The sequence below is a fragment of the Talpa occidentalis genome, unplaced genomic scaffold (assembly GCF_014898055.3).
Source record: "Talpa occidentalis isolate TD23 unplaced genomic scaffold, MPIMG_talOcc4v2.1 talOcc4.11, whole genome shotgun sequence".
In the NCBI taxonomy this organism is placed as follows: domain Eukaryota; kingdom Metazoa; phylum Chordata; class Mammalia; order Eulipotyphla; family Talpidae; genus Talpa; species Talpa occidentalis.
In genome coordinates, this window is record NW_023601104.1 from 50,828,157 (window position 1) to 50,851,573 (window position 23,417).

General features: G+C 37.1%; 2 protein-coding genes across 6 annotated transcripts in view; one reads left to right on the top strand and one right to left on the bottom strand.

Moving 5' to 3' along the window:
• Positions 1-974: 974 nt before the first annotated feature.
• On the bottom strand, positions 975-21,602 carry PPP2R3C (protein phosphatase 2 regulatory subunit B''gamma). The gene is made up of 13 exons (XM_037503212.2): positions 21,049-21,602; positions 17,869-17,996; positions 15,096-15,200; positions 14,416-14,528; positions 13,676-13,773; positions 12,452-12,522; positions 12,076-12,208; positions 10,880-10,935; positions 10,733-10,808; positions 9,843-9,979; positions 6,314-6,451; positions 3,817-3,876; positions 975-2,080 (listed from the first exon to the last, which is right to left on the bottom strand). Exons 1-13 carry the CDS (start codon positions 21,104-21,106, stop codon positions 1,892-1,894), a joined length of 1,362 nt encoding a protein of 453 aa, XP_037359109.1. The 5' UTR covers positions 21,107-21,602; the 3' UTR covers positions 975-1,891.
• Positions 21,123-23,417, top strand: part of PRORP (protein only RNase P catalytic subunit) — a 132,470-nt gene continuing 130,175 nt past the window's right edge. For 3 of the 5 annotated variants that reach the window (XM_054689880.1, XM_054689877.1, XM_037503209.1), the window contains exons 1-2: positions 21,713-21,799; positions 22,103-23,377. In XM_054689880.1, coding sequence (XP_054545855.1) covers positions 22,389-23,377 — 989 coding nt within the window. In that variant the 5' untranslated portion in view covers positions 21,713-21,799; positions 22,103-22,388. Of the gene's footprint in view, positions 21,347-21,712; positions 21,800-22,102; positions 23,378-23,417 lie in introns of those variants that run through there. The other 2 variants (XM_054689878.1, XM_054689879.1) reach the window with 2 other exon arrangements.

Here is a 23,417-nt window from a genome sequence, read left to right on the forward strand (position 1 = left end):
ATTAATCCAGATTATGTAATTATTATTATAAAATTAGTTTACCAGTAACTCTACAACATACTAACCTGCCATCTTTCCTCTAATTTGCTTTTAATTTCAAGATAGTACCTCCAACTTACTTGGTTATCCAGTGAAGGCATGCATATCTAAAAGTGATCTGAATCCTCTCTCCCTGGATTGATTTTGAAACTTTTCTAATTGTAGTAAAAGATAGGCAACAACTTAGGAAAGTTTTGTTTCTTGAATTTTACATTCTCTTATTGTCCAACAGTGGTCAGTTTAATGTTCATATATTAAGTTATTCACTGTGCCTTAAATTTTTATACTTTATGCAAGCTCTAAAATTTCCCACAAATGCATTAAATAATTTTGTCTTATTTTTAAGCCTCTTTTATTTTTTCTTCCTTTTCAAACTTCAAGCCCTTTTAATAAAAATTTTTTTAAAGATTTATTTTATTAATTTATGCATACAAGAGCTGGATGTAGGCCAGAGATGTGGGGGGTGGGGGGGAAGAGGATGTGTGTGAGAGGATTCACCAGAGACAGAGTGTGGAGCAGAACAGGCAGGTCTACTGAAATACACTGCTGAGGGGAGCAGCGTGTGAGACGAGAGAGGTCTGCTATGCCATGTGGGTTAGCTCCCTGGCTGGGACTTGAACTTGTGCAGCATTGGCTGCTAATAGCTTCATAGTGCTGAGACTTAACCCCTTGCGCCACCAGGGAGGCCCCTTTTTAATAATTATTCCCTCTGGCTCATAGTAAATGATATTCTGTCCTCTTCTAATCTTTCATCTCATAAAAACTAAATGTAATAATATAAATGGGAATCGACGTGAAATTAACAAATTCTCTAATATATTCTTAACAAAATGAAGTTAACAGTTTGCAAAATGTGGTCTTGGCACTAGTTAATAAAGCTAGACAAACTTGATTAAAATACAATGATTTTAATTAAAGTAAAATATTAACTTGCATAACTTTCTATTAAATATGTCCAAACATTTTTAAACCAGAAATGAAATGGCTATACTCTAATGAATGGGTAAGTCGATAATCTTTGATATACATAATACTTTAGAAAATTATGATCACAAACACAGTATTAAGTTACACTATCCTTCAAATACATTCTTAATGACTAATATTAGAAATACTCCATGAAAACTTCTTATGTGTGTGTAGACACTGTTTCTGTTTTTTTTTTTTTGTGGGAACCTCGCCAGTGGCCGGGGATCGAGCTGGCACTGCAGAGGCTGCAGGCAGCCTCGCAACCCAGCGCTCAACCACTGCGCCACCAGGGGAGGCCCCATAAAGACACTGTTTTAAAGTATATTTCTTCTTGATTCTTCAGCAATCACACTTGCCATATTTGAGCTAAGTGGAAGTAAAGCCAGAATTTATTTTTTTATTTTATTTAAAAAAAAAAAAAGATTTATTTATTTATTTACACAAGAACCGGGGTACAGGACAGATGCACGGGAGGGTGAGAGGATTCCCAGAGACAAAGCGGGGAACAGAACAGGCAGGCTGATGAAATACACTGCTGAGGGGAGCAGCGAGCATGACAGGAGAGGTCTGCCTCTGCATGTGGGATTCTTGCCGGCCAGGATTGAACCCGCGCTGCAGAGGCTGCGGACAGCTTCACAGTGCGGTGCTCAACCACCTGTGCCACCAGGGGAGGCCCTGAAACCAGAATTTAGTACTTCCTAAAACATACATAGTCTTGTTATTTCCAGATGATTAAAAAATCACCAGAACATTCCAACAACCAGAAATTTGCTGTGTTCTATAGAGGTAAGAAGTATTTTATTTAGACGATTTCTAAGGATTCTGCTGCAAAGGTTTTGAATGCAACATTCAAGCTGATCTTAATAGTCTAGTCTTCTAGAGATCAAGTATCATCAAGGTCTACTGAGTTTTCAGTGTCATTTGCAACAAGGGCTTCTCTATTCTCATAAGTCCAGAAGCCATTGAGATCAATTAGAATGGTGGTGACTGTATCTCCTTGATTACTATTAATTAAATCCTGAAGAGAGATTTTTAAAGGATCCTTAGGTTTCACCATGTCAAATATTTCATCCTGCAAGAGAAATAACATACTATGAAATGTAGTATCTAATACTTAATTTCTGTCACATAATGATCTAAAAATCAGGGCTTGCATTTGACTTTATTTAAAATTTGTTCTCATTTTTTCATTTAACAGATAATCTTCTTTTCTCTAAGTACAATACAGCATTTTATTGGAAGATTCCTTAGGTTTGTGGTAACTGTTACTCATAGAAGAATAAACTGAAACTCAGTGTGATCCAAGCTAGAAAGTAGTGGTAAAACACTATCAAATAATTAATCCAGTTTTAACCAAGTGTAAGATAAAGGGCTATTTTGGTTTAATATAAATGAAATATGTAACAGGCAACTTTAGATCTAGTAATTTTAAACTACTACCAACCTTTTATTATTTGCCTGAATTGTCTTCATCAGTTTATTTGAATATGTATCAAATACTTTTATTTTTCTGTTGTCTTCTAATTGGTGGTAAAACAAAGTCTTATGTGCAAACTCAGTTAACAGTAAAAACTTAAAGGCTTCAGAGCCAGGATATTAGCAAAGCTTCATTTCCAGGATTGATGTCAACCTTTTACTCTAGACATAGGATGGGTGGGTGAGTAGATGAAGGGGAATTCTGTATTAAAGAATTATGCCAAATGTCACTAAATTGTGCTAAAATTTACAGGAGTAGGTAGATGGAAGGACCACTTCCATATTATGAAGTGCACTGATGAATATTATAAGGAACATAATATCTGATTCCTAATACTTCTGTAGTATAATTACTCAAGAGTATTTAGAATTTAAAGAGGCAAATTATAATTTTTAAAGATTAGGACAATCCAGTAAGTGAATTGTATAAACTTTTAATCTTTTAGGTTTGTGAAACTTCCTTTTGTAGGTTGGTAGTAGTTTAAAATTACTAGATCTTATAGCCTGTTGTATAGTTTCATATTGTCTGATTTATATTAAACCAAAATCGCCCTTTATCTTTTACTTAGTTAAAACAGGATTGATTATTTGATTACATCAGTCAGCGTGAACTTGAATCAGTACTGGATACTAAATATTTTTCATAATTGTTGAAAAGTATGATCACCTCTCTAGAATAGGAACCTATTCTAGTTCTACTTTTCTATCAGACCACAAGCCTCATCATTTCAACCACTCTTATCAATATTCTTAATGTCCTTGAACTTGTTCCCCATCCAGTCAACAAAATCTAAATGCTACATCATTGTAACCATCAACCTTCCTAGACCTATAGCATAGCTTTTGAGAACTTTGGAAAAAAAGCATACAAGACTACATTGCTATTACATAGGGAATGGTCACCAACCCCAGATGGACCTTTAACATGACCTAGCAGTTATCGTGCTGTGATTAATGTTAAGTAGTAGCATGTGTTTCAATAGTGATAATTCTCATATTGTTGGACTTTAATAAAAATGTGCCTGAATATAACAGTTCACAAGGTAAAAATTTATTTTACAATACAGTGGAATAGACTTACAAATGATGAAGCTAATACTGGTTCTCTTTAGTTTTCATTCAAAATGAGGGAATGTCGACAATACTAAATCATAAACTACACAAAAAACTTTAGATCAAGTGTTGTCTTGCTGTCTAATTAAAAACAGTTCAGAACAAGTAACAGCAAATACTTGATTTGGCTCAGCACTTCATAGTTTGTAGGCTGATTTCATATAAAATTTCATTTAATACAAACGATTATCTGGTTTTTAAATTAAAGGAAAAAGTAACCTTGACATCTTGAAATGAAACAGGATCTTGTCCATGGATTTTCATTAGTTCCTGTATGGCCTGTATTTAGTAAAAATAAATCTGTAAATAAAAAATAAAATACACAATAGCTCCCCTTCTATCAACTGTCTAGAACAGGAACCTGTTTTAGTTCTACTTCCTTTCCAGACCACAAGCTTCATTGTTTCAACCGCTTTTATCAACATTCTTAACTTCCTTGAACTTGCTCCACATCCAGTCAACAAAATCTAAATGCTGCATCAGTGTAACCATCAACCTTCCTAGACCTATAGCATAGCTTGTGAGAACTTCAGGAAAAAATCATACCATACTGGGGCCTCCCTGGTGGCACAAGGGGTTAAGCACCTCACTATGAAGCAATGCAAAGCTTCTGCAGCACGAGTTCAATCCCCAGCCGGCCAGGGAGCAACCCACATGGTGCAGCAGACCTCTCCTGACTCGCCCACTGCTCCCCTCAGCAGTGTATTTCAGTCAGTCTGTGTTCTGTTCCCTGCTCTGTCTCTGGTAAATCCTCTTACCCCCCACCCCGGCGCCCCCGCATCTCTTGCCTATACCCCAGCTCTTGTATTCATAATAAATAAATCTTAAAAATCATACAATACTACAAATTATTGCTGTCACATAGGGAGTGGTCACCAACCTCAGATAGGTGTTTAATGTGACCTAGCAGTTATTCTGCTTTGAATAATTTGGAACCTCCCCTCCCACCCTATACTTTGCCTTTTACTTCACAGAAAAAAATGGAGGTAAGCTTCCATTAAACTATTTTATGAACCTTAACAAGAAAATAGTGACTAAAGAAACTACGGTAACCCAGATGGACTAATATTTTATGTGAGAGCCATTCACTGAAAATGTGAGGCTTAAAATTTTTGGTAAATAGTTAAGTATCTTCCAGGTACCTACTCTGTAGGTGTGACGTAGATAGCAGATTATGTGTGACATAGATAGCAGATTATGCAGATAGCAGATTATATGTGACGTAGATAGCAGATTGCATGTGACGCAGATGGCAGATTATGCACAGATTATGACTCTCGTTGAGGGAGATGAGAATCTTTGAGTACACAACTACTATAGAAGTAGTCCTGGATGTATGCTCTCTAGAATACACTGTCCAAGCCAGTTTTTTCACTGGGATATTAATGTACGAAAGCTTGACGAGCAGTCTAGGATTGCAGCCTTCAGCATCAGTAATTTACTTTAGCTCATACAACCAAGCCTAAATAGACTTGGATGATTTCATTAAATTTTCTATGTGTTATATAAATAAAATTCCAAGAGTAGAGGTTATTATAAGAAATCTTTATGGGAAAAGGTTGGGTTTTTAAAGATGTATTTACTTTGCTTCCCCCATAACTGAATCTTCATTTTACAGGTCTGCCCCATATCAGGCACATCCTTATGATTGGTTGGTATTACCTAAATAATTAGATAAATGTAAACACTGCAACAGTGTAACTATCAACAGTTCTAGACCTCTACAGTATAGCCACTGACTTAAGGTATATGTAGCATTCAATTTTTACAAAATGCACCTAATACTGGATTGTAGTTTATTCTAATAATTGCAGTCTTTACTACCTAGAAAATCACAATGGAAAACCTGTTAAGGAATTTATCAAGAAATTATAAAATATACACTATGAAACTCAGAAACCAGATAAAGTTATTTTAAAAGTACCAAAGATTTTTAAGTGGAAAAGATAAGGCCTCTGAGAAAAAGTAGTTTATGACAAAAATGTGAAAATTATACCAAAAAGATATATATGGTTAATCTTAACCATATAAAAGTCATAGGGTCTTTTAAAAACTAGCTATAGAATTATAGTAATGGAATACTACTATACAAAACTATTCCATCAAGTAGAAAAGTCACCATTCAGATTAAGGATTTGTCTTATAAAAGCGGACAGTCCTACTTTTATACCTTTTACATCTGAATGCTTATCAAGATATCAAATTCCGCATTACAGCTTATCAAATTATTCTGAGACTAAGGCACAACTACATTGAAATGCAGCACACAGTTCTAGTCAATTTTACAATTATTATTTTACAGTATAGCAATTATATAGAATCTACAAATACTTACGGAAAGTAGCTATCTTTTTTTGAGCTGTTTAATTAATGCTTTAATAGGATTTCACACTAAGAGCACAGAATTTCTCATGCATATTCATATTTCCAATGGCTAGTATATAGCCCTTGGCATATTTATACACTTTTTTAGTATCTTCCATCTACTGAACTTTGATTTATTAGCTCATTTATATTTTTAAAAATAGAAAAAGAAAAAAATAGATTTCCTTCTATAATCTGTTATAGATATAGTTTTGTTAAATACTACAAGTTAGATAACATTGTCAGTGAGTACATAATTTAAAGCAAGTGATAGAAAAAAAGAGAAAAGAAATAAACCAAAAAGTATTACTTATATTAAGGTACAATTACTCATTATACAAGTGAGACTTACCCTAAAAAAATAATTAAGGGAAAAGACATTCAGATATCCTTTGTTCTCAATATCAAGCAATTTGAAAATATACTGCAGAGCTGCAGGTTCTTTTCGGTTTTCTAATGCAAGAACAAAGTCCAGGTAAGTCTTATAATCCTATGGAAAAGGAAATGATATTCATGAGAAGTTGAATTCACTTTTTTTTTTTAAGATTTATTTATACATACAAGAACTGGGGTACAGACCAGAGGTGTGGGGGAATGGGGGTGTGAGAGGATTTGCCAGAGACAGAGTGGGAAGCAGAACAGGGGGATTGGCTAAAGTACACTGCTGAGGGGAGCAGCCGGCAAGACAGGAGAAGTCTGCTGCACCATGTGGGTTAGTTCCCTGGCCTGAGATGGAACTTAAGCTGCAGTGGCTGCAGATAGCTTCATAGTGCTGTGTCTTAATCCCTTGTGCCACTGGGGAGGTCCCCTGAATTCACTTTTCAAATGAGTTACCTGATTTGAAGCTATTTTACAATTAAAGGTAGCATTTTTTTTAAATATGGAAGATAAATCCATTTTTGTATATTTAAATTTGGTTTCTAGAATTCTACAAGCAGTTACTCTGTACAGAGAATCTGGGAACACAGCTAGTTTTCTTATGAGATTTGCTGTGGTAAAACATAATTTTCTTTCACTATGCTTTTGAAATGGACAATGAATAAGCCACTGTACACTGCAGCTAGCGATCTTCATTTCAGTGTGATCATTTAGGGAAAAAAACACCATAACAAACTTATCTGGAATGAACAGGACATTATAATTAAAATAGCTGTTTTGAAATACTGTAAAATTTAAAAATCAGATGATTTCCAATAAGAAGTCATTTTAAAATACCAGATATTCTACAGTGAATTGATACTGCTCTGATTAAAAAAAAAAAAAAGCAGAACAAACAGGCTAAAAAGACAGGGAGAACAGAAAGCCTTCTCTACAAAAAAGGAAAACTCATGTTACTTTTCACCTAGTGAAAAGTAGTAGAATACTTAGGTGATTCTTACTTAAAAATTGTTTTACATTGCAAAAGATTTTTTTAGGCTAAGATTAAGAATTCCTTTCTGCAGAAATTGCAATATAAAGACCAAAGAGATGCAGCTTCATTTTGGTCCAACTTCATCCATGCTGTACCCTCTGATTTTCTTAATTCACCAAAATTGTTAATATACTGTAAGTTCCTCATGATCAACTTCAGACAACTGTGAGAGTCATAATGCAGAGATTCTGCACCTGTCTGCCCCTCCCCATCTTTTCCTTTGCAACTGGCTTACAGTGGTGTTATGAAAACTCTTATTGGAGCTAAATAATAAAACCTAAAGCCCAATTCTCTTCTAACAATATAAGCATTATTGCTTTGGAAAATTTCTCAGATCCTAAACATGCTTTTAATAGCAAGACTAGTAATTTAAAAGTGCCATGAAGAATACTTAACATTGTTAAAATAAAAGGACAAAAGCATGTTAGTTAATCTTTAGCTACTAATATAGTTACTTAAAGAAATACAACCCGATTCTTAGATTTAGATCAGGACATATGTGATACTATGGTGGACTTGGAAATTTAATGAATGAACTATTTATATGAAAACAGTCAAAATGATTAGCCAGTTTTTCAAACTTTCTTTACAAGTCTACCCTTCTCTACAAAAGGTACAATGCCAATGAAATGGACAAAACATTAAAATTTTCTAATGCCTTGGTTCTATAAGGGAAATAATGTTTTTAAGCAAATTTACTTTGGGATCAAAGAATCTGAAACCTAAATTAATTATACCAGTTCATACTTTGTAAGATACTATTACACACTGATATAAAAATGATGCTGTATCAAAACCCACACTTAGACAGTAAATCTAGCAATTGACAGGAGCCAAGAGTATACACTGGGGAAAGGAAAGTCTTTTCAACAAATGGTGAGAAAACTGGACAGCCACATGCAAAAAAAAAAAAAAAAAAAAAAAAAAAGTAGAAACTAGACTACTAATTATCTCTCATGCATATACATAAATTAACTCAAAATGGATTAATGACCGCCATAAAGTACATAGAAAAAAACAGACAAAACACTCCATGACACTGGCTTCACAGATGTCTTTGGGCACTCATAGCAAGGGAAACAGAAAAAAATAAAAGGGACCACACTGAACTACAATGCTTCTACACAGCAAAAGAAACTGTCATTAAAATGAAGACAACCGGTCCTCCCCTGGTGGCGCAGGTGGTTGAGTGCCGCGCTGTGAAGCTGTCTGCAGCCTCTGCGGCACCGGTTAGATCCCGGCCTGCCAGCAAGGGTCCCACATGGCGCAGCAGACCTCTCCTGTCTCGACTGCTGCTCCCCTCAGCAGTGTATTTCATCAATCTGTCCTGTTCCCCACTCTGTCTCTGGTGAGTCCTCTCACCCTCCCATGCATCTGGCCTGTACCCTGGTTCATGTATAAATAAATAAATAAATCTTAAAAAATAAAAAAATAAAAAAAACGAAGACACCCTACTGAATGGGAGAAAATATTACACACCACACATCTGCAAAGTGGCTAATATCCAAGATCTATAAAAAAACTCACCGAACCCAAAAAAAAGAAAACAAAGAATCCAATCAAAAAATGGGCAAAAGAGATACACTTCTCCAAAGAAGAGAAACAGATGGCCAACAGGCATATGAAAAATGTTTAATCTCACTTACCAAGGAAATGTAAGTCAAAACACGAGATACCACCTCACTCTAGTGAGGATGGCTCAACAACAAATGCTGATGAGGGTATGAAAAAATAAAAGGAGCCCTCATATACTGTTGGTGGGAATGTAAACTGGTCCAAACTATGGAAAGCAGTATGAAGGTTTATCCCAACAATAAAAATGGATCTACCATACAATCCAGCAATTCCACTTGCGAGGTATCTACTTTAAATACACAAAAGCATTTAATTTCCAGGGATATGTACACCCCTATATTTACTGCAGCACTATTTACAATACCCAAGTTAGGGAAACAGCTTAAGAGCCCAATGACAGATTAGTGGCTAAAGATGTGATATAACACACACACACACACACACAGAGGAATGCTGCACAGCTATAAAGAAGGATGAACTCTTGCCATTTGGGTTGACATGAATGGGAATGGAAAGGATTATGCTAAGTGAAATAAATCAGAAGGAGAAAGACAAATGGATGACTTCATATGGAAAAAAATACAAAGGAACAGAATAAATAAATAAACAAACATAAAATCTGACTGTAGTATTGACCAACCAGAGGAAGATGGGGAGGGTAGAGAGCAAAAGAGGGTGAGGGGGTCAAAGGATGGTGGTGGAGGACTATGAGTGCGTTGGTGGTGGGTGTGAAGTGATAACATACATCTGAAGAAGTGTGAACCTATACCTCTGAATCATATACAGTGCTGAAAACTAATGTACTTCAATAAAAAATAATGTTCTATCAAGTCAAGAAGGGGACTGTGGAGGTTTGGGGAGCTTGAATTTTAAAAACTCTAATTAGAGTTTTTACCATTTCTCCATCATAAGTGAGACACTCCTGGAAAACTCGGTCTAGGAAGACATTGGTCATGGTTGCTGTTCCATAGCGGGAGAGTTCTTCTTTACTGAGCATGCCATTGTGATCCTTATCAAGATTCAAATACTGGCCTTGGGAAGAAAGATAATAAAAAGATACTCAAGACCAAAATAAAATTCTAATTAAAGGAGAAAAGAATACACACTAACAAAGTTCCTTTATTGGAGAATATTCTGATTTTCAACTAATTATGTTACAGTTAGGGTAATGCCCTAGCACCAACTATCCTAATAATGTCTATCAGAATAGCCATAAAATCAGAACCAGAGGGGAAAAAACCCAGGGTTCTTTTACTTATATCATTATTTGTTGTCAGTTTGCAATCCTTTTAGAACTTTCTTGGGTTTCTAAATTAGATGGAAGTAGGGATCAACAAAAAGCATTGAAAAGCTGGTACTTGAAAGCAGAAGTCAAGGGTGCCAAAACAAGTCAGAAGATCACCCAACAGAATAATGTAACAGATTAATGAAAGTCAAGAAAAAAATGAACCAGATCCTAGAACACCTCCCTCTTGTGGACCACGAGCGCAGCATTTTATCACAATGAAAACCACAGTTGATGTTCATAGTGATGCTCTTGAGTCAAGAAAAAAGGACAAAATTATGTTTTGTATGTTCTGTTAAAGACTTAAGAAATAAAAAGAGTTACAAAAATTTAAAACATTGGTATTTAGAGAAGTAAACTTTAGAGATACAGGAATACCAGCTCTTAAATTAATTAGAATACTCTCATTTTAAATTATCCTATGAATAAAACTGTCTTTTGAATGCCAATTAACTTGAGGAACATAAAATTCAAATTTTAGCATTATGATAGGAACATACCATAAACCCTTAGGGCAGAAGGAGCAGAAAACCAATTTGTTTCTTGACTCTCCTTTGATAGTTCTTCATCCCTTAACTAAATGAACAAACATAATTAGAAAGTAGCAAGTGTCAAGTGATATAATTAAATAGTTTAAAAGCATTTACCTCTAATAAATCATCTAGGAAGCTGCATGCTAAGATATCTTGAATTTTTATCTTCCCTTTAAAGAACAAAAAAACAAAAAGAAAAACAATCACAATTGATAAATTGACAGTTTTAAAGCTTTGTAGCTCTTATGTTCCAAAGTCATTATTACACATTGCTATGAAGAGGGAACCATGCAAAGAAACATTTAATAAAATCGCACTTATATGTCTACATATATTATCTCCAACTATACAAATCTAACTGGTAAATTCTTTCCAAAATTACACTGATAGCAGATTCCAAAGAAAAGCTATGTTAAGTATTTTGTGGATATGTGTAAGATATTGCTGGCAACCTAATTAAGAAGACTGTCCCCGTTTTTCTTTGGAAGGTTCTGGAATAGGCAATATAGAGGCATTGTTAAGAGCAGATAGATGGGATCTTGAATGCGTTCTAGATAGGTAATCTATGTCTCAAGTTACCTTACACATTTAAAACACCTTCCTTATGAAGTTATGAGAAAGAAATGAAAGAATCTGTAAAATGTTTTGCTCTCTGATTACTACATAATAAAATCAAAACTGTTAGCTATTATTATTTTGTAAATTTCAAAGGGAAAGATGTGTAAATGTCTACAGTGGAGGCACTGAAAAAAGACTGTGAGCTACTATCTACTGTCATGGTTTCACCGCCGAATTTTCCAGGACAGGAGGTGAATGAAGGACTGAGATTCCATCCCTCTGCTCCAGTGATAAGTATTTAAATCTAGCAGGTTAGATTAGTGTACTGTTAATGAGGCCAAATTTATAACCTGACTTTTAGGATAGTTACCTTGAGAAAGAGAAAAGTACATTATGGCTGAAAGGTTCTCCTACTTCCAATTCATGTTCATTATCAAAAAGAACAATTCTCCATTATAATTACATATCAGAGATAGCAAATCATATTGGAATAACTGGCTTCTTAGAACAGAAGGACCACAGATTCCTCAGTTTGTACCTCATTTTAGAGACGAAGAAACTGTAAATGGTTAGGTAACATGATCATTGTCACACAGCTGTTCACAGTGAGTGTAAATAAATCTTAAAAGAGCTTCATGTATTAAATGGCAATCACATTTTAGGAAAATAATTGACATTTTCAAGATTTTTCCTTTAGCTACTGAGAGAAGTAATAATAAGCTTATAACATCTAAGATAAGATTTTCCTTTACCTGTTCTTAGAGGGTCTAAAAAGAAGAAAAACTTCCTAACGGCTGTACAAACATAGAAGGAGTAAAAAGATTTTTCCAGCCCATCTAATTGTGGCAAAGTAGGGATAAGTTCCAATATGTAGTTTTCTAAATCCTGAAACAACAAAGCAAAATAAAACTTTAAAGTGTTAAACATTATATCTTGTTTCTTCATTAGATACTAGAATATAATTTCAGTCCTAAAAATTATTCAGCATGAGTTTATTCAATGATGAAATAAACTCATTAACTATGTTAGTGGTGAAACCATATTAAAATTTGTTTTTATTAATTTAGGTTTTTTTAATGCTTCAGTATATTTTAAAATAGGTAGTATATGAGATAGGTTAATACTTACAGATTCCCGAAGGTACCCTTGTCCAGCAACATCATATAAACTGAGTCCTATTCTTGTTTGGTGAAGCCAAACTGTCAATAAATGAGAAAATGAAATGTACTTAAGATCTGTCCCTTATTATATGGACAAAAGGAGATGAAGAACCAGATTAAAGGGATAAACAATCCAAAAATTCTTTACATATATTTCTTTTCACACTTATTAAGTGTAATTAGTGGCAGATTTCAACATCTTCTACCATGTCTAGAGCAACAATAAAATTGATGCCCTTGAGGATACTGTTCTTTACCTATTAAACTTGGTATTCTTTCAAACAAGGATGCTGAGTGTAATATTATACCTTCATTTAAGCAGCTTTTATTCTACTGAGATTAATTACAATAACCAAATATCAGTTAAAGACGGAACACATAGGACTTCAAAGATCATTATGGGACTTATAGGAATCATAACAACTTCAAGTTGCTTAATCAAAACTCTTGAATCTGGTGCTTTCGTTGTGACTTTGAAACTATCTTCTCAGGCAATTCAACCTGTAATATACTTATATACAATAGTTATACCTGTAATATATATTGGTGAAATAAAATTATCAGGAATTAAAATTATTTCAAGTCACCATACATTAAAACACTTGGTTCAGCTTTTTTCTTAACTTATTTTTTTAATGAAGTAATTTTCCCTTACATCCTCGTTAATTTTTGATAGTATAGGATTACTCTCCTCAGCTGTGATCACCATAGTTCTCCCATCACCAAAGCCACGGTCCATCACGATAATTCCCATGTGCTCCACCCCCTTATCCTGTTTTCACCCCTCCTACTCTCCCTCCTGCCTTAGATCTATGGTCAGCTTTCAACTTATCTTTGACCCTTTGTTTGGTTTCTCTATATACCACATTAAGTGAATTGGGGGGGTCAGCTTTTGACAGCTAGTTATCTACTATCTTTAGAATACATGAGGTTTTATCTTGTTTTTAACTTTTTAATTATTTTTTGTAATAATAAAGTCAAATTTATGGTAGAAAAATCTTAGACCTATGAAGTTACACAAGAGAATCAAAATAACAGAAAAACAAACCTTAGTCAAAAGGTAACATATTCTGCTTTTCAAACTTACCAAAAGACAGTTGTTTCACATGGAAGGTATACAATAAAAACATAGACTAAAAACCTACTTGGTTCTCAGAAAGGAGTAGTTCAAGCACACGGAAAATGAAATCACCTTTTCTCATGACATAATTAAAGAACTGCATGATGGAAATTCTTCCATAAGAATCTGTATGAAGGAGTTTGGCAAAAACTTTTGCTGTGAAAAATTGCCTAAGAAAAGAAAATAAAGATTAAAGTGATTCGATAACATAATACAAAAATTATTTCTATATAAATTAGCAAAGAACTGCATAAATTAAACAAATTAAATAAAAAAGTCAAAGTGACAACAAAAGTTGAAAACTTAAAATATTAAGCCACACATCCTTGAATTCTGTTGTCTTAAGAATGAAGGTCTAAGGCCTCCCTGGTGGCGCAAGGGGTTAAGACACAACCTATGAAGCTATCCATAGCCACTGCAGCACAAGTTCGATCCCCAGCCAGGGAGCGACCCACATGGCACAGCAGACCTCTCCTGACTTGCCCGCTGCTCCCTTCAGCAGTGTATTTCAGGCAATCTGCCTATTCTGTTCCCCACTCTGTGTGTGGTGAATCCTCCCATCCCCAGCGCCTCTGGCCTATACCCCAGCTCTTGTATGCATAAATAAATCTTTAAAAAAAAAAAATACTGAAGACTGAAACTGTTGTAAATAAACTATTATCTATTTTAATAACAATATCAATGTACTTTCTCAACTATAAATAATTTTATTAAATTATTGATTTAACACCATTGCCTAAAATTTTCATTACTATTTTATGCAGGACATTTAAAATGCTAACATAACATAGTCATTCATTAATTACTCTTACTTGCACTTTGGTCCAGCTTTTTCACCAACCTTCAAAAAATTTTCATAATTAATCATAGCTTCCTCTCCAATCATAGGTGGTGTCTGATGCTTGTCCAGCAAAAACCATAAGTTCTTAGGAGAGTTGCAGAAATGAAGATGTTATAAATAACAAAACAAAATTTTAAAATGTAGCTAAATGTGTTCTTTCCATTAAAATAACAATGTGATAGCAGAGTTAATATTAAGATGATTCTCATCCCCTAACATCCTCGTAACCTAATAAAAATTACTAGTAACCTAATAAAAATAGCTAGTGTTGAAGAGTACCTACTAAGTTTTAAAGTTTTCACATGCAGTATCTCTTAAATCCAATTAACTATGTGATATTGATATTACTGTCCCTACTTTACAGATAATAATTGAATCATGAGTATTGTTAAGTCCACAGCCCAGGATCACAGAGCAGGACTGGGATTTGAACCCCTATAGTCTGACCTTTTCATAATGGTTCTTATGGAAGCATTCTTTGACCTCATGTTAGAATCACCTAGGGACTTTCAGAACTATTATTCCAGAGCCTGTGCTCTCACCTATTCTGCAGTACAGGTTCCAATAAGGCATCCTGTATATAATATATGACTTAAGGAGTACAAATAAGAAATGGATAACATCCAAAGCAACCTTATACTCCTCTCTTACCTGTAGCTCTTCATTATCTAATAGTTCTCTGCTTTTCCTTTGCAGAAAGACAGCTCTTGATTCCTCTCTTAATTTCTGTAGTAAGACTTCATCTTCAGCTGGCAGCTAAAAATAAGAGTTAAATGATAGACTACTGGGTTAGGTAAAATCTATTTGGCCTCATTAAAAAAAAAACTACTTATGGGGCCTCCCCGGTGGCGCAGCGGTTGAGCGCTGGGTTGCGAAGCTGCCCGCGGCCTCTGCGGCGCCGGTTCGATCCCCGGCTGCTTCCCGGCCACCGGCGGAGGATCCCACATGGCGCGCAGACCTCTCCTGCCGCCCGCTGCTCCCCTCAGCAGTGTACTTCGGTCCTTCTGCCTGCTCTGCTCCCCGCTCTGGCTCTGGTGAATTCTCTCACCCTCCCGCGCTTCCGACTGTACCCAGTGCATGTATAAACAAAACAAACAAACAAACAAAATAAATAAATAAATAAAAATGCCTCTATAAAAAAAATAAAAAAAGATTTAAAAAAAAAAAAATGAACAATGATGTAAAAAAAATTTAAAAAAAAAAACAAAAAAACTACTTATGTAACTGCCTCAAAATTACTATAGTAACTCAATCTTGATTAACTTCAAACCATCATTCATTAGACAAGTTCATTTAACAACAACAAAAAAATACATAGAGAACCCAATGATCAGTAAGGCCATTTCACTACCAGGAAAAGGGGAATTGTCTAGTTCAAGTTTTATTTCCTATTCTTAGAGCAATTTTTCCACTATAACCTCAGACTGACACAGAATTAAATCAGAACAGGCTGAAGATTGACAATCTTAGAATCATTTGAAACTGGACTAATTCATTTCTTGGGGATGGTCAAGTTAGTATTTATTTCAATGGCCTCCAAGGCAGAAGGTCTGCTCACTGGGGTGATTTTCATAAACAGAGCTTTAAAATGACTTATTGCAAATCAACTTCAAACAATTTCCTCTGAGGGTTTACTTCTCTATATCTTTGCCCTATTAGATGTAGCTAACTAATCTGTAATGCCAATTGGGGGTTGTGGTTTCCACCCCGAGTATTCCAACACTAGGATGCCACACCTTCCATCAAAAACAAAAGGGAATGGAGAAGGAAAAAATGTTAGGAGGTAATGCTGGGGCTTGAGGGTGGGACTATGTTGCAGAAGCTAGTCAACCAGCTAATCAGCCAAAGACAGAAGTGGTTACTAAAAAGGACATGGAGCTTTGGTGGTGGCTCTAAACCTGTACCTCTGAATCACATACTGTGCTGTAAACCAATGCTACCAAATGTTACCAAAAGAAACATGTAAGCAAAACATATTGTTTACTTTTCTTTGAGTTTAGAAGTTAACTGATTTAAGAAACATTGAGCTAAAATTCCAAAGTTAACCTTTCTATGTAGTTACACTTTACATACTAAATAGGTCTTATTCTTTTTCAGTAGTCATCAATTTCACCTATAAATAGCTTTTTTAAACACAAACCCAGAAACGACCTCCCTGGTGGCGCAAGGGGTTAAACACCGCACTATGAAGCAGTTTGCAGCCTCTGCAGCATGAGTTCAATCCCCGGCCGGCTAGGAAGCAACCCACATGGTGAAGCAGACCTTTCCTGTCTTGCCTGCTGCTCCCCTCAGCAGTGTATTTCAGTCAGTATGCCTGTTTTGTTCCCCACTCTGTCTCTGGTGAATCCTTTCACCCCCCTGCAGCTCTGGCCTGTACCCCAGCTCTTGTATGCATAAATAAATAAATCTTAAAAAAAAAAAAAAAAAAGACAAACCCAGACAATTATAAACCAGAGACATACTGCAGGGGAGGAGGAGGGAGAGGGATCCGAGGGTGGGAGGGAGGAGCACAGGGGACTGTGGTGATGGTGCACGGGTGCATTGGTGAAGGAAACTCTATGGGGACCACATCTGAGGGGATGGGAGGAAGCAAATATTGTTTAAAAATGAACAATGATGTAAAAAATAAAAAATTAATTAAAAAAAATAAAGACTTAAGTGTTTTTATCTATAACCCTCTTCAAAGACTTCTTTAGTTTGGGCACAAGGAAACACGTACGTGTAACTTAAGTTTTCTATTCTCAAACTGTTTTTCAGTTTAAATTGAGCAAAAATGGTTTATAACTTGTAACATGAATAAAGATGAAGTTAGAAATGCTGAGTCAGTAAACATAAGTTTTGCGAAAGCTTGAGAACATAATCCAATAGAATACTGACTACTAATATCCATAATAAAATTTAGGAAGAAAGAAAAAGGCTACACCTCAAAGAGGGGGGACAAGAAACAATTTTATGTTCTTATAACAATTTATATAAAACCTCAGATTTTATTAGGATTAAAAGTTTGTTATCAACTAGAAATAATAAATACATAACATTAGAATCCTCTATTTATAAAATATAAGATTCTGAGCCATTTTAAAAATTATATTTCATTTGTGGGCTTTCCTGGTGGCCCAGCGATTGAACGCTGGGCTGCCTGCAGCCTCTGCAGCGCCAGTTCGATTCCTGGCCACTGGGCGAGGGTCCCACATGGCGCGACAGACCTCTCCTGCCGCCCGCTGCTCCCCTCAGCAGTGTACTTCATCAGTCTGCCTATTCTATTCCCCGCTCTGGCTCTGGTGAACTCTCTTACCCTCCTGTGCTTCTGACTGTACCCAATGCTTGTCTAAATAAAAATAAATAAATAAATCTTTAAAAAAATAATTAAAAAAATATTATATTTCATTTGTAAATTTGGCAAGACATTTACTTTACCACTTACCCTATAATAAAATCGAGGAATCGTTTTATAGAATTCATTTGTGTTTTTTCCACCTCCTTTCCATTCTGAGTAATATTTGGTAAATAAATCCATTTCTTCATCTTTTAATTCTTGTTCACTTTTTTTTTCTGGTAACAAGACAGATTAAGGGGGAAAGCAGTTTTAATATCAAATAATACTTTTACTATAGTCATCTAGATACTATAATTAAAAGTTACAGTGTCAACATCTGTAACTTTGACATTAATGTTTATATTAGCTTTCTTGAAATATCCAAATCACTACCTTCTCCTCAAACAGCTTTCCCTACATCTCTGACCACTTTTCAACAGCTCCTCCCACTTCTTTTTATCGCTTACTTGTGTCCTCTAGTTATTCCTCTCTTATAGACCTCTGATGTGTTCCTAATTCATTCAGTCAAAAGTATTAATTGAGCACATACTATACGCAAAGTGTTGTAATGGACACTGGGACTAGAGTGTGGGGGAGGGGGGGACAGGTACAGCTTTTGACGTCTTAGAGTCACAGGCTCATAATCGCTCTTCCTCTACCTAAGTGAAATTCTTCCATGTGAAGCTACATCTTACGATGCTATTACACTTCACCCAGCCTGTTGCTGGTATGTAGCCGTCTTATTTAGCCATTCCTCCCCTTATTTGTGGGCCACGGTGACTGGTGCACAGTGTTCTTTACCTCCATGTCCTGCCACCAAGCAAGAACCAATATTATTGTGTGTGATTGAGACCCCCTCACTCAGTTCAATGGCAAGACTACAGCTCTTATCTGCTTCTTTTCTGAAATCTTAAAGTCTAATAATAGTTCAGATAATTGTTTTCTTTTTGGTTATTCAAAACTTCATTGCCATTAATACCTGTAGTTCAGCCTCACTGAGATTTTAAATTCTGTGATCTATTTAAAAAGTTCACTTTCCTCTTCCTGGTCTCACGCCCTCCCCAACATGCTTCTAGTGTTAATCTACATTTTTGTCACATCTGCCTCATTCATTTTAAACTTTGGATCCATCTTATAATCTAATTGTTTACCATGGCTCAATTCTGTTGGAGGCAAATGCAGAGTTCTGCAAATTTGGTCTCACAAATTTATGTTATGATTACTAATTAATAAGCCAGGCTCTCCAAAACACCAGGACAGATTTTATTCGTCCTTTAGTTTCTCTTGCTTACTATTTTTGGTGAACGACTTCTCCAAACCTTCCCTACATTCATTCAGTCCCTTCTGTGTTCACCTTCAACATTCCCTCACAGTTAACCAAAAACTGAATGTACTGGGTATGGATACCCGCAAACATCTGAGGGGAGTGAAAGAACTGGAGATGAGGTGTAAATTTAGGAGGTGTAGGAAATATAAAAAAATTTAATGTCATAAGACTGGATAACTTCACCAAGAAGATGAGCAGGCTGAGAACAGAAACTGACCAAGGATTTAGCCTTGTTGCTCCAGTGTGAAGTTGCTGAGGATGCATCATCGGCAAAGAAGGGACGACTGGTGAAGCAGGAGGAAAACTAAGAGAGTGTGTCCACCAGAAAACAAGAGAAGAAAGTATATTCAGAAGGAGACTGAACTGCTATGTTCCTGGCAGGGACTACTGGCAGTTCAAATAAAATGAGGATTGAAAACTTATTACTAGAATAATATGAAGATCACTGATGATCTTGACAAGCAGGAATTAGAGACTAGTACAGATTTAACCAACAATTACTTTAATAAGTGTTGCTACAAGGAGGGCAGAAAAATGAGGCACAGATAAATGTGGAAGTTAAAGTTTCTTTAAGGTGGGAGAAATACCACCATGTTAATAGACTGAAGGGAATGACAAAGAAAGAAAAAATGATGACTTAGGAGAGAAGGGAGGACTGCAAAGGTACAAGCAAAAAAATGGGCTCTAGCTCAAAGGATGGGAGCTAACACACCAATGAAGGAAACAGCCTTAAATAGGCACTGTACAACATAAAGGATTTACTTATTATTTTGTTTACCATCTCTCCCAACACTAAAGCAAAAATTCTTTTAAGGCCAAGGACTTCAGTCAGTTTAGTTTACTGCGATAGCCTAGAACAGTATATAGCACATAACTGGCATGTAGTGGAGTGGGTTTAAGAGAGTAAAGGTGTGAAGAAAACACAAGTACCTCCAACTTTTTTGAGAAGTATTCCTATAAGGGGTGCAGAGAAATGTAGCAAAAGCTGGAGGGGGATGTCAGATCAAATGATTATTTTAAAGCTGAGAGATATTACAATATATTTGTCATTGTATGGATATGATCCAGAAGAAAACGAACATTTGAAGATGCATGAGAGCATAAGGCCAGAGTGAAGTCAGTAAATAAAAGAAGGTCGAGGGGATCTAGTGGTGGGGAGAAGGACTGTCTCAAATAGAAGCACAGGCAGTTCATTATCTTAACAGTGAAGTAAGTTATAGAGTATTTCTAGAGCGGCTTCTAGAAATGGTAAATGGGAAGTATCAGACAGGATTCTTCTCTGACTGCTTCTACTTTCTCAAATATATGTACAATCATCAGTTGAAGGCAAGGAAGAGGTAGGACATATTGGAAAAGTGAAGGTTTGGGGAGATGAGAATTGCTTTTGACATAAGGGCGTGGATGTCTAGGAAAACAGAAGAAATGTAAGCAAATGACTGAAAAACACCTACTTTAGTGAATGTGAATTAAAAGTGAGACAACTCATCAACATTTCGTTTTTTCCAGCTACTCGCAGCTGTTCTTTGAGTGCAGGTGTAGAACAGCAAAGATTTAACCCGGTTGGTTAACAAGCAAGTGTGAAGGGGGTTAAGGGAAAAGGAAAAATTCAACATGAAATCTAAAGAAGATGAGGTAAGTGACAAGTGTTCCAGTAACAAGGCGGTAAAATCAATGGATCATAGGCTTTGGTAGGGTTGAACAGTTATGGGGTCCGGGGTTCTCAATTATTCCTCACAAATCTAGGTCAAGACTAAGGAAATGAGTTACTAAGTGGACATTCACTGACACAAATCTCTTCCCAGGGGAGTGTGGGTCAAAACTCTCTGGATCCTTAAACCACATTTCACCGTGCCTCCTTTGTCAAGAGACTTCACAGAAGCGGGCACGGCGGCTCCTCATTCTCCCCCGACCTCTAGGCGTTTGGGGCCGGGCTATCTGGGGGCGGCCCCTCCCAAACTCACTGTTTGGACCGGTGTTGGGCGTCGCTAACCGCCGGCGAAGAACTTCTTTCCAGTCCATGGTTGACTCTCAGACTGCAGCTCCAGCATTTGCCGCGTACTAGCCGTTCCACCCCCTACGAGCACAGACGTCAAATGCGGCCCAGCCCCGTAAAGGTCAGCGCGGCTGCCCAACTGCCATCTTGGACACGGGCGGAAGTTGATTAAAGAGCACTACGATGACGGTCGCCACTGCAGAGAATGCGGCGACCTCACTAACGGCGCGGAAAGCAGATGCGAAAGGGATGGAAGGTGATCTTCCGTAAGGAAACGTCCCCGCTAAACCAAGACCTAGTTTAAAGAGCGGGATGAGGAAGCCCGCGCTTTTATTTCTTCATCTTGGGCCTTTGGCGCGTGTACACCACGTGACTAGGGGGACCACGGGCGCTTCCGGCTTGAGGGAGGGGCTTGCTTTCTTAAAATTTATTTTCACGATTCATGTGGGTATCTGAAGGCCCGAAAGGCCCCGTGAGTAGGAGATGCTTTTAGGAGCTGCCTCTGTCCGCCTTGTGCTTCTAAAAGCTCGGCAACCCGTTTTTCTCGGGGCCAGATGCCACACGACGCGTGCGTCGGGCTCAGCCACGCCCCCGGGGCCTGGGCCGTCGCGGTGCATTGTGGGCCCCGTAGTCCCGCCGCGTTTAGGGTCGCGTTGAGCGTGAGCGCTGCGGAGAGCTGTTGAATGAAGTGGCGCTCGTTTGTCAGGCATTTGTGAGAAGTAGGTGGTGCCCTTTCTGGACTTCCCTTACCTGAGTTGGTTCGGCTAGCACCTCTCCTCTGGCTCCCCCCATCTCCTTCACCTTACGAGTTTGACTTAGAGTTGTGCAGGGCCGGGGCCTCTAAACTTTGGCTGTCGCCCCTGCCCTTGCTGTTGGTGGGTCTGGGTTCGGGGCTCCCTCTCGCTGTTTTCGACTTTATGCCCTTCTTCAGCAAGGCTCCCATGGAGTCCTGCGCCCTTTCGGGACAGTCGTGATCCACGTGAGTCGAACTAGACGACCCCCTTTGTGCTTTTTTTCCTCAGGTTCCGGGACTGGAATATAAGAGGCTCCAGAGGGTTCCTGCGTTGCCCCTCGGTTCTAAGATTGCGACCGAAATTGGATATCCCTGTCTTTGTTTAATGGAGGAACTCACCTTAATTAGTTGCTATTAAGTAGCTCCAAAAGCAGAATCTTGATTTATCTGTGAGAAATTGAAAATCACATTTTAAAAAGTTGCCCTTGGATTTTTCTGCCCCCTTCCCAGCCCAGTCCCTTATGCCGCAGACTTTTTGAACATCTCTCGCTGTTTGGTGCTGATCTCACTTCATAATGACTTTCTGTTTCATTGGTATTCGAAGCTTTCCTAAGCTTTGGAAGAGCAGCCCATATCTTGGCAGAGGCACAGGACAATCCTATTTTTCTCTCTTTCTCAAAGACTGTTATGCCTTCAGGAACCAACACAAGTGGTTTTCTCTTAAAGCATCATCTCCACAAAATACCAAAGCAATGAATCTGTTGATTTCCAAGACCAACTATCTCAGGAAAGGAGATGAGCGCAACGATGTGCAAGTTTCTTCTGATTTGCCTCATTTTTTTGCAGCTGGAGCAGCTAAAAAGAGATCACAGATGAATCCTCAGAATAAAGATCATGCCTTGCCACCTGTGAGGAACACTATTCAACTCCCCACAAAACCCTTGAATTCTGAGGAGTGGGATAAACTTAAGGAAGAATTCAAAGGAAAGGCTAATTTTGAAAATTGGATCATTTCACAAATGATTCGCTCCCATAGTTCTTTAGATGTGGCCAAATCTCTGCTGGCCTGGGTAGCTTCAAAAAACGATGGTATTGTAGGCTATGACATGCTGGTCAAGTATTTGTACCTCTGTGTCTTTCACAAGCAGACGTCGGAAGTTATTGACGTCTATGAAATCATGAAAGCGAGATACAAGTGTGTAGAATCTGGAGGGAATACCCTTCTCATCCGGGGACTAATGCATTCAGACAGATGGAGAGAGGCCTTGCTGCTGTTAGAGGACATGAAAAAAGTCATGATCCCTTCAAAAGCCAACTATAATGACTGTATTGAGGGAGCCCTGCTTCATAAAGATATAGACTTAGCTTGGAATTTGTATCAGGAATTGTTAGGTCATGGTCTTAATCCTATGCTGGAAACCTTAAAAGCCTTCTTTGACTTTGGAAAAGACATTAAAGATGATCAGTATTCAAACAAACTATTCAACATTCTTTTCTACCTAAGAGATAATCAGCTATATCCTGGGGAGTCATTTGCACACAGTATAAAAACATGGTTTGAGAGGTAATTTTGATTTTACTTTATATGTATGTTTTTATTTTAA

Coding starts and splice junctions, on each gene's coding strand:
- PPP2R3C (XM_037503212.2), bottom strand. CDS start 21,106: ATGGACTGGAAAGAAGTTCTTCGCCGGCGGTTAGCGACGCCCAACACC. Junction 12,209..12,451: donor AAGGGTACCTTCGGGAATCT/GTAAGTATTAAC, acceptor TTGTTGTTTCAG/GATTTAGAAAACTACATATT. Junction 9,980..10,732: donor TTCTGCCCTAAGGGTTTATG/GTATGTTCCTAT, acceptor TTTCTTCCCAAG/GCCAGTATTTGAATCTTGAT.